Raw genomic sequence first — 12,092 nt, 5'->3', positions numbered from 1 at the left:
TGCCAGGCTGATCCCCAAATTCCACCTCAGATAATACGATACACGAACAGTTAAGATACGATAACAAAGTCTACACGATGACAGACAGACTGTCCCCCCTCCCCCTCCCCTAGGTTAACTTGACGTTTGTGGTGTCGGGAAGAGCATCCGGCCACAAGACTAAATATTAAAATAAAATTTGTAAATCCCGACGAAGTGGACGGCGTTCAACACGGTACGTACTCGAGGGAAGAGAAGAAAAATTCTCGAATCTTTTCGAGTTTCGTAGTTGTTTTATTTATTGTTCTAAATATTGCTAGAAGTTTGTGCAGCTTTTTATGCATGCCATTATCATTATGAAAACTTGTGTCGCATCTCAGATGTTTAAAATGTGACGATTGCCCAATTATTTCGTTGCTGTTTATTATGTTCGGCCATAGTGAATGTTTACCTGGCCATAATTTTCTTCTTACGAAACGAAGTGTCAAGATTGTAGCCTATTCCTCACGTTTTTGGTTCACCCCACATTTTGCAAGTTGGAGGTCATCTTCTCTTTCTAACATTATAGCTTTATCATCAGAAAATGGTTATTCTCTTAGGTTAGTATGTTCTTATTTAATTCAATTCCTAGATATATATCCAATTTCCATAGAGCGTCGTCAACACATAGGTTAAAAATGGTGAAAGAAAGACAACGTTCCCTTCTAACTGATTTTTATCCCATCGGTTCTGCCCCTAAGCCAACGTGTTGCTCTGGCTGATCGTTACACGAAACGTACTCCAAGGAAAATAACACACGATTGATTGTTATAAACACTATGCTATTTTAATTAGTTGTTTTTGGATTCATAAAGGTTACTTAGCAATAATGGTGAATAGCAAACATCGTTACAGTGCGACTAATAAGCGTCATTGTACACGAACACTGTCATGCCATGTCAGCTAAAAATATCCAACAGTGTATAATCTGGATGACATTTTCTTGCATATATAATTGAGTATCTATTTCTCCGAGGATCTTTATTATAGCTCTTTAACATGTAACGTTGTAACACTCTGCTATCTTTTCTGAATGTACTAACGTTAATGTGTTATACTGATATATACTAATGATTTAATATGTATTGACTACTTGGTATCTACAGCAAATGGTTACGAAATCAGTTACTTTTCAGTCCAACCTGACAATTTCGCTTTTTGATAGCTTAAAATATCAAAGATAATCTTAGTTTTTGGCACAATGAAACTTTATGTATTACAATGCGATGAAATATAATAACCAGTTAAGAATAAAACAGAGATTTCTACTTAAGCTGTTGAAGGTAATACCGAATTCTGAGGATCCCAAAAGAATTATACCTCCCACCCACCAAGACTAGAAATAAGAAAACAGGTAACAAATTTGTGATTTAGTGTAAATAACAGTGAGTATGAATACATCCGGCACAGTCAAACTGATAACATAGAATATGAAGAAATTCATGTCGTCATAAAACCAAAAAGGTAAATAAAATAGTGATTTTTCCGAAACTAGGTTCACAGACTACTGTCATTGAAATACTAAAGCAGAATAGTCAAGTCAGCCGAGTTGGTAGCTCTAAGTTGATTCGAAATCTTCCTCAAACTCAAAGTAGATCACTGAAGAAAACTCAGTGATGCTTAAATTATGATGTTTATATTATCCCTTATCAAAAATAATTCCTAAATTATAATTAAAAAAGCGCTTACACTTTTCCTACGAAACACTTCAATGAGTGACAGAGTAATATTCTACGGTTTTGAGATTCGCTTCACTTTCTTAGACTTAAACTACCATTTCGAAAACAAATTTCATGAAAATTTCGTTGACCCGTACTGACACAAACTCAGCATGGTGAAGTCTGTTTAATAAATTAATATACAATAATAGACTATCGCCAAACATTTGGTAATTTGACATTAATTGTACTGTTGGAGTTACATCAGCATTTCCGCCCAACAAGTTCAAGGGCATATTCCTTCTCTGGTACGCTCGTCCATGTCGCGCCTTGAGCAAGTCTCATCCAGTTGCTCTGAAATGTTAAACAGTTACACGCGTGGCAGTTGTTATGGTATATTCTACGGTTGACAATTACAATATCTTAGCAATTTTGCGCGTCTCGATTTTCAAGATATTTTTCACTAAACGTGGATTTCTCCATATCCGCCTGTTTGAATACAAAGTCCAGAAGACTTCCTTTTACGTTGTGCAAAATCTAAAAATTCTTAGTTGTCATTTAACCGGCATGTAAATCTGGAATGTTTATCCATTGGTAAGGCCATACTACCGAGTTAGTGCACGTTCGAAAATAAAATGTAGCAGAAGAAAAGGAGCAAAAAAAGAAAGGAATACTACACTTTTCTTTTCGGCAAAAACGCATTACTGAACGTAAGCACGCCTTAAGCAGTTCATGGTAAGTTGTTTCAAAGAAACAATTAAATGAATTATGTCTTTGAACGAAAAATCGTAAATCTCCACATCATATACAAAAAGGAAAAATGCATTCTGGGGCGATCAATACGTCAGGATTTCTGAAAAGGATGGAATAGGAAGAGTCGACCTATGCATGAATGGAAGAAGTCTTCCTTGAGCTACAGATAAGTGTTACACAGAGCAGCAGGCAATAGAAAGGTACGATGTCTGTTATTAATCAGTCTCAAGTGCGGAATTATGCAACTGAACTCCGGTGTGCTAGCGAAAAACGAAAAGTATCGCCTACTTAAGTTATACAGCCTGTCACTGTTGTCGATTTCATTGAAATAAGTGAATAAGAATTTCCTGAAACTAGCGTAATACTTACTGCTTCATGCAGTTTTTAAATATTGTAACGCAGTGGAATTGATAAATTGCGTTTCGGGTACACTCTGCAATCTTCAGGATCCTACATAAGTGTTTTCACATTGTACTAGGTGTTTTTGAGTTGAAAATAGCTAACTTTCTCCCTAGGTGTTTCGATTGCACCTCAATCTTCAGGTGTATTTATTTAAAGTGAAAAGTCGTAAGATTGCACCTCAATCTTCAAGTGTATTTATTTAAAGTAAAAAGTTGTAGGTAGTTTGTACCTAGGACTGTTCTGGACGATCCAAGACCCTGTCTTCCAGATGTCACAGGCTGCTTTTCGAGTCGTATTTACATCTCACTACGAGTATTTTCTGTACATGCACTGAAATACCACCTCTCTTGTGAATTAAATATGCTCGTAGACAGTGAAATTTTTAAAAAGACATTGATTTCAAGCTTGGCAACTCGTCCTGCTTTACAAATGGATTTATGAATAGATGTTTTCTGTATACGGTTGTTACATTTGTCAAACTTTTCTGTTGGTGAAGAACTATAAAAAAATGTAGTTACATAAATACAGTTATGATATGACAGAGAAATTGTGTCTTATTTGTAACTTTATGAGACGATGCACATCTTAGCGAGATGCCTCGAATATGGTCCACGAGACATGCGAAAATCTAAACTAAACTACCACATTCTTTTATTGTCGCACAGATAGCGGTGTAGCCGGTTTAGAGCCCTTACTAAGTTACCATCAGTTGCTGTGCTTAAATAGGAAGATAAAATGAGATACCAAAATACTAGAAAATCAAACTCCAAATCAAACTAACTTTAAGAAGTTAAATTTTTAATGATTTGAAATTGAGTTTCCTAGTATTTTACTATCCCGTTTCTTTCTTTTAAGCACACCATCTGATAATGACTTACAAACAAGTCGAGACCGGTTATGATAAGTACGTATGCGATCCAAGGCTGAAAAGGCAACGAAAGAGTTTCGATACAAGACAGTCATACTGTTGCCTTTATGGAGTGTACCCAGTCTGTACCACAGGCTGCCGAGAAAAGTCGTACGTACAAATTTTCTTGACTTATTTCTTTAAATACATCCATCTGACGATTTAGTTGTCACTTTCCGAATCGCCAAATGGAAAGACTAGTAAATGTGACTCGTTACGGATACTTTCATCGACAATTAATATTAAAAGCAATGAAGGTTAAGCCTAACCTAAACTGTCCTGTTTTACAGTTAAAAATTTTCCGCGCTACTTCGGTTATCGCAAGACACAGTGTCACCACAGCCGATTGAATCATGGTACAGCCGTTAATACGAAGAACCACCGGTATCAGTTTGTGGTCTGCGTTATATTTATCAAAATTTGTGATACGATTTGAATACAGAAATCCAGTTACATAAATGACTAAATGACGATCATATAGTCATGTTTGTAAGTCTGCTGACATCTTCCATGTCGCGCCTAGCCGTTACGAATGTGGTCCACGGAATACGTAAAAACTTAAATGAAACTCTAGCAAGTTGCTCACAAAATTAGTAAGTAAGAATTTTTCACGCCCTCTTGATGACAAAAGCATTACTCTTTGAAAAGCCTAGTGGGAAGGCCAGTAAAAGTGACTAGTTAGAGTTACTCGTATTTTCAGTTGATGTTGAAAGCAATCTCGGTTACGTGTAGCCCAAAAATTTATGATTGAATGTTTTCCCCCCTCTCCGTCACTCGGTTTATGTCATTCTGGCCGACAGCGTAATGGTATGGCCACTGGCAGTTTTGACAAATGACGCTGACGCACTTGTTGACGTAGCTGTGAAGTGCAACACCTTGTGGGCGCGCCGTAGATTACGTGCGCAGATGGCGTGGATTCGGTAGCAATTATTACATGCAGTGCTACTCTACTTCCCATAAATGACGAAGAGTTCTGCCGTGGCATACACAAGGAATATGTTAACATCGTTTGACATGAGGATAGTGTCCTCTTTAAAAGGAACGACATGCATTGACATATTTCATAGTAAACTATCGCTTGAAAATGACACAATAATGCAAATCCGCGATCATGGTGAATATATATATATATATATATATATATATATATATATATATATATATATATATATACGCTGTGATTTTTCAAATAGTGCAGGACTCTGGACACGAGTAAGAAGAAAACAGAAAATAATAGCCGTTTAGCACTTTACTTCACGTAAATGACGAAGAGTTCTGCCGTGGCATGCACAAGGAATATGTTAACATCGTTTGACATGAGGATAGTGTCCTCTTTAAAAGGAATGACATGCACATTTCATAGTAAGCTATCGCTTAAAAATGACCCAATCATGGTGATGTATATATTCTAAGATTTTTAAAAGTGCAGGACTGTGGACACAAGTCAGCAGAAAACAGAAAATAATAGCCGTTTAGCAAATTTTCTGAGGTTTCGCCAGGAAGAACGGCTTTGTGAAACATGAACTTGAAGCTAATAATATTGACTTTCGCAAAAGCTTCTCCAATGCTGAATGCCTACTTCATTGAAAAAAATTGTCTTTATCAGCTACTCATCTACTATTTATCATCACATAAATAGATCTAAATGTTTCATCTTCACTGCATACTTCTATTTAAGGAATAGAAACTAGTTTATCCTAGTTTTTATGACTCTTTGGATTGATGTAAACAAATGATTATGAAAATATTAAGCTGCAGTGTACCTGTTACTGCGCTCTGTGTGCCAGACAACGAAATTACCAACAAAAACGTAAGCAAATGCACTAGCAAAATGGCTAAACGTGCTTATTATGTAATGTACAGACTACGGAACATTAATCTTCCCGAACAGGTGTCTCTTTCGACACACAACCTCACTGGCACGCGCAGCAAGGGAAACGGACCTCACATTATGTTAATTTAAATATAAAAGTAATAGCAAATGTGCCTGATGATGGCACCATACTGCCGAAACGCGTCGTGCTAATAGGATATGTGTAGTAGGTGACTGTTGCAGCATACTCTGTATTGTTTCATTAAAACTTTATAATACTGTAGCGGCCATCAAATAACGTCCGTAGAAATTTAAGACAAATTATTGGTGGCGGACTCCGCTTGGTGCAGGGTGGTATTTTGATAGCGCTAGTCGCTGGTTGTGGAGAAACGTCAGAGACGTCGCTGTCGAGTATAGGGAGACGAGAGATGGTGACTCACCAGCAGGAGAGGCAGAGCGGCTGCGACGAGGGTTGGCCTCATGTCGTCGTGGCGTGCGCTGTGCGGCGCTGCTGGTGCTCCTCGCCTCGCGTCGCCTGCTCGCACTACGGGGAGCAGCACCAGAGCATGGCACGGCCGCGGCGGGCTCACACTGACTGCCGAGCGCTCGCCGGCGCGCGCCAGCCGCCGCGCCGCTGCCCACCACCGGCCCGAGCCACCAGCTGGCCGCGGCAGCGGGACCGGCCGCTCGGCGCCAGGGAGGGGCGCAGCCGCAAGGTCGCCTCCAGCTTGCAGCCCTGTCAGCCGGCCGCCGCCGGGCCTTTCCGCGGCGTTTCGGAGCCCCAGCCACCCTTAACCATTTCGCTGTTGTGGACCTGCATACGCGTCGCGTCCCACCACGCCGTTCCCCAGATGTTGTGGAGGTGTACAGGGTGAAAAGTATTTAAACCGACAAACTTTGGGAGGTTGTAGGGGACATCAAAACAAACATTTTTCCCTAACGTCATTTTTCCCTATGAGGATTATTTAAACCGGCGGAGGCCGTATTACGCTCTTCAGTTGTTAGAGGCCGTATTACGATCTTCAGTTGCTAGAGGGCGTATTACGCTCTTCAGTTGTAGGAAACTGCTGTCCACCAGTGCATTGTCTCTGTTTACTAATGGAGCGATACACTTGGATTGAGTACACTGATATGGTTCGTGCGTACTACGTAGCGCACTACAACGGACGAGCTGCACAGCAGGTTGAAAGGTGGCTACACTGAGCCACAGCACTAGAGATTGCACCAAAGAGTATTATTCCGCCGCCTCCACTGGGGCATTTGTAGTTTAGAGGTTGCCGTGGCCAGTAGTTGTTCAGAGAATGTCGAGAGCAGTTTTAGTTCAGAGGTTGTCGTGGGAGTGCTTGTTGAGAGGATGTCGAGAGCAGTACTAGTTGAGAGCATGTCGTGTGCAGTTATTGTTCTGTCGGGCGAGAGAGTAGATGCTGTTCGGTTGGTGTAATGTATATATGGAAGATGTTGTAATGATCATAGTGTATTTTTCGTCAATATACGAGGGCTGTCCAGAAAGTAAGTTACGATCGGTCGCGAAATGGAAACGACTATGAAAATCCGATAAAGCTTTGCAAAGATGTGTTGGGCACTGTCTCTAGTATGACTCTAGGTAGAATTATGTCGCTCTTTTCAATCCTGAGCTCTTAGTGAGCGCGTAAAGATGTTATAGAAAATAGTGTCTCCCGCCAAGTACGAGGGCCTGGTGAGAATTTTCCCCTGAAGCTATGCAACCAACATTACATAACTGTCGTGCGGTTTCTTCTTCAAGACAATTCTCAGCCTCATTCTGCAGGTGCAATGAAGATGTTCCTGCATCGTTTCAATTGGAAATGTTTGGTTACCCACAATACAACCCGTAATTGTCTCCCACTGAGTTTCATCTCTGCTCAAACGAACCGCTGGCTATGAAGACAACATTTTGGCACAGACAACGAGCTTTAGGCCAGCGTAGAGAATTGGCGGAAAGCACTGGCGGCTGCCTTCTACGATGAGGGTATTCGAAACTTGGTACAACGCTACGACGAATGTCTGAGTCAGAACGGCGACTACGTAGAGAAGTAGCTGAAAGGTTACAAATGAAACATTTCTGATTTTCACTGTGATTTTCATTTCGCGATCAATCGTAACTTACTTGCTGGACAGCCCTCGTGTATGGAGGTAACAAAAACTTTTTTATTTCAAATCTCCTTAATAATAATGCATCATGGTCACAGGTTCAGTCAACAAAGCATCTGGCTCGTGTTCATGTATTAGACTTGTAATTCTGGTTTCTATGTGCAATTATAGTATTTCTGGTTTTTCAATTAGTTCATTGTAAATGGTGTTTAAAATTTCTTGTCGTATTGAGGAAGAACCGTGCCAGATACAAGTACGTTGAATCACACTACCACACACAGAACAGTTACACTTGTGCTTTGTTGTTTCGTAGCTTTTACAGTTGCAGGGGACTTAAATAATCAATTGTGTTAACAGAAATTTCCTTTCATTCTTTATTGTTATTTTATGCAGTCAGATTGCGTACTAATACTACTCAGAGCCAACTGGTTACGAGACTTCGTAACCGGACACATAGCTACCAAAATTACTTTTATTGCATTTTCATTTTTATAATTAAGCCCCCATGCAAGGTTTATCAACAACAATATCCTAATCGCCGTATCCCGCATCATACGACCTTTGCTGCTGTGTACCAACGTCTGCGTGAGACCGGATAATTTAGCTGATTACCTGGACAGGGACGCCGTCGTACGGTAAGAACGCTGCAATTTGAGGAAGCTGTCTTGCAGCATGTGGAGCGGGATCCTTCAATCAGCACTCGTGCAATTCCACGTAAAATGGGGACGAATCAGACGAGTGTAAGAACAGTCCTTCGAGAGAAATTGTTACGTCCATTTCACTCCACAACCTGGAACCAGTTGATTATCCATCCAGAGCATAGTTTTCGCAGTGGTACCTGGAACAGTGTGAAATGCATCCTACGTTTCCATCCTCTGAGTTGTTTACCGATGAAGCAAAGTTCGGGCTTGATGGAATCTTCAACATCCACAATTCGCATGTTTGGAGTGAGGATAGCCCGCATGCCACAGTTACTAGCGCTCATCAAGTGCGGTTCTTCGTTAATTTGTGGGTCGGTGTTGTTGGGGACTGTTTAATTGGTCTGTATCTGCTACCTAGGCCATTAAATGGCAGGCACTATTACAATTTTCTCCCTAGAGCATTGCCAGAATTGCTGGAAGACGTCCCGCTCCCTACAAGACAACGCATGTGGTTCGAACATGATGGGGAGCCGACACATTTCAGCCGTCGTGTGTATGGATTCCTGGACCGACGGTTCCCATAAACGTGGATTGGCAGAGGTGGTCCTGTACCGTGGCCTGCTCGATCCCCACTTTTTGCGTGGTGAACAATTCAGGACACTCCTGATGTTTTTTCCCGTGTCAGACAGAACATGATCCGACAGTGTAACCTTTGTTTAGGTGTCAATGGAGACATTTTTGAAAATCTACTGTAATTGAAATTGGGCTGTGTTAATGTGTTGTCTCTTGGTCATAAAAAATGAAAAAGTGTTTGTTGGTTTAATTAATTTGCCGCCAGAAAAATCTTCCTCTACCGGTTTAAATACTCCTCATAGGAAAAAATGACATTAGGGAAAAATATTTGTTTTGATGTCCCCTACAACCTCCCAGAGTTTATCGGTTTAAATACTTTTCACCCTGTATACTCGCGCCGCTTGCGTTTTCCTACAGTGTTCTATCTATCGCTTGCGCCTTTGTCCCGCATTTTGCTCGTGGTTAAACCGGTTTTGGCATGTTAATTTGAAGGGGTGGCCAGATGCCCTTCCTCCCCCCTCCCTGTACCCCGCGGGACTGTATCAGAGTACCCCATCTGTCTGCGTCTAGTGTAAATCGTGGAAAAGTGAGGATGCGTTTCAAATGTCTGTGAGTCGTGTAACTGAGGCGGGACGTGCGGACCAGCCCGGTGTTCACCTAGAGGGATGTGGAAAACAGCCTAAAAACCACATCCAGGCTGGCCGGCACACCGGTCCTCGTGGTTAATCCGGCGGGCGTATTCGATTCGGGACCGGCGCGCCTACTCGAGTCCAGGAAGCAGCGCATTAGCGCTCTCGGCTAACCTGGCAGGTTGCTTTCCTACACTGTTCTGGACGTCTAAATGCGACCTGAGCCGTAGACCTCTCATTGCTGCATACGAGTTACTTCTGCACCATCATCATCATCATCATCATCGTAATCGGAATTCCTTCCAGTGAGCCTAGATGTACTTTTTATTTCAGAACGAAATTCGCAGAACAGCCGTGCAATTGAGAAGCTATTTTATTTTGTTTTCGCCACCAGTTTCGGCAATTCATTATTCCATCTCCAGGTCTCATATTCAGCTCTAAAAAATTATCGATACTGCCATAATGGGGGCCATATGTTTCTGGATGTTGTGAATTCCCAAGTTCGAAGGGAGCACTTGTCGACATCCAGAAACATATGGCCCCAATATGGCAATATCGATTATTTTTTAGAGCTCACTATGAGGCCTGAAGATGGCGTAATGAATTGCCGAAACTAACAGCGAAAACAAAATAAAATAACCTCAATTGCACTGCTGTTTGGCGAATTTCATTGTTAAATGTTTGACCAGCCGCTGATCCATATCAACAATGTAGCAAAAGAGACGGGAAAGAAATTTGTGAACTATGTGCCTCTATTGATTTTCGTCCTGTTATAGCTTTTTCTCTTCAATGCATCCCACGTTCCTCCTCTCTTCTTGATACCTTCATTAATCTGGTCCGATAATCTCTTCCTAGGCCGCCCAATTGGTCTTTTTCCTGGTATCTGCATCTGGAGTTCGAGTTGGGCGCATTCGCTTCACATGACCTAACCAGTTCATTCTTTCCTTCATGGTCAAGGTCACCTGCAGGTCTCTCCTTAAATATTCGTTCCTGACTCTGTCCCTACTGGTTTTCTGTACAATTGGCCTAAGGAACTTCATTTCACACCCCGAGTGAGGTGGCGCAGTGGTTAGCACACTGGATTCGCATTCGGGAGGCCGACGGTTCAAACCCGCGTCCGGCCAACCTGGATTAGGTCTTCTGTGATTACCCTAAATCGCTTCAGGTAAATGCCGGGATTATTGCTGTGAAAGGACACTGCTGCCTTCATTCCTTAATCCTATGGGACCGATGACCTCGGTGTTTTCTCCTCCCCCCCTACCCCGAATTAGTGAACTTGCATTTCACATGCCTGTATCTGACTCTCTTCGCTCTTATTTGTGGCACAGGTCTCCACACTACACGTCGTGATTGGCAGGAAATACGTTTTATACATGGTCTGTTTAGCTGTTAAGGATATTCCTTTGTCTGAGATTAGGTTTCGTACTTGGTGAAAGAACCTGTTTGATTCTTTTGCTACTCTGTCTAAGACTTCTAGTTTGGCACTTCCACCACTTGATATGATGCTACTGAAATAACTGAAAATTTTCACACATTCAACCTTCCCTCCTTTCAGTAGATCTTACAAGGTGTCGGTGTCCTATTCATCACCATTGCCACTGTCCTGCTCTTACTCGCAGTCGCCTAGAATTGTTTGAATTTTTATTCCAGTAATCGAGCCTCCTCTGAATCCTCATTTCCGTCTCTCCCCAAATGGCGAAGTAAAATGGCAAAAGTAAAATCACTGAGATGTTCATTTTCTACTTCCTTGATTTCTTTTATTATTGTGTCCATACGCATAATGAAGAGTGATGGGGAAAGTAAACTGCCTTTCTGAACACCTCTATTGATCTTAAACCGCTTTGATCTTCCACGTCCAACTTGCACACTGCTTTCGCAATCTTCAGTTAATGAAAAAGGGCATTATGTTTTCGCAAGCATTCCCATATTTTATCCCTTGGTACACTGTCGTATGCTTTCTCCAAATCCAGGAACGCTATTCTCAGATCCTTCCCTTTCTCTCAGTAAAAGTTTAATTCCGCCCGAAGAGGTCATGAAGGCCCAACAACGGCGGCCGTGTCATCCTCAGCCCACAGGCGTCACTGGATGCGGATATGGAGGGGCATGTGGTCAGCAAATCGCTCTCCCTTTACGAGACCGTCTTTTTCTCAATACTTCTCCATTAACCGATGGAGGGAAAAGATGTCTATTGTTGGCCTGTTACCTCCATATCTTGGCGAATAAAGAAGTTTCGGCCGGCCGTGGTGGCCAAGCGGTTCTAGGCGCTACAGTTTGGAGCCGCGCGACCGCTACGGCCGCAGGTTCGAATGCTGCCTCGGGCATGGATGTGTGTGATGTCCTTAGGTTAGTTAGGTTTAAGTAGTTCTAAGTTCTAGGGGACTTATGACCACAGATGTCGAGTCCCATAGTGCTCAGAGCCATTTTGTGGAAAGATGTTTCGAGTATTTGTCATGCAACATATATGCCTCACCGCGTGCTATTATTTGCAAAAAACAGCGTTTAGATACCTTGAACGGTCTACGAGATATGACGATTGCTACGACTGCGTGCTTCTCGATGCGAAAGGACGTGAATGGGAGGATCGCATGC

General features: G+C 42.0%; 1 protein-coding gene across 1 annotated transcript in view; it reads right to left on the bottom strand.

Annotated features, from left to right (window-relative positions):
- LOC126161511 (putative uncharacterized protein DDB_G0271606) overlaps nucleotides 1-6,184 on the bottom strand; it is a 477,313-nt gene extending 471,129 nt beyond the window's left edge. The window contains exon 1 of the mRNA XM_049917416.1: nucleotides 5,992-6,184. Within this exon, the coding sequence (XP_049773373.1) occupies nucleotides 5,992-6,033 (42 nt within the window). The 5' untranslated portion in view covers nucleotides 6,034-6,184. The remainder of the gene's footprint in view (nucleotides 1-5,991) is intronic.
- Between the last annotated feature and the right edge of the window lie 5,908 nt (nucleotides 6,185-12,092).

This window comes from Schistocerca cancellata, chromosome 2 (assembly GCF_023864275.1).
Source record: "Schistocerca cancellata isolate TAMUIC-IGC-003103 chromosome 2, iqSchCanc2.1, whole genome shotgun sequence".
NCBI classification, from domain to species: domain Eukaryota; kingdom Metazoa; phylum Arthropoda; class Insecta; order Orthoptera; family Acrididae; genus Schistocerca; species Schistocerca cancellata.
The sequence above is the reverse complement of the archived record's forward strand: the minus strand, read 5'-3'. Positions and strand labels throughout refer to the sequence as shown.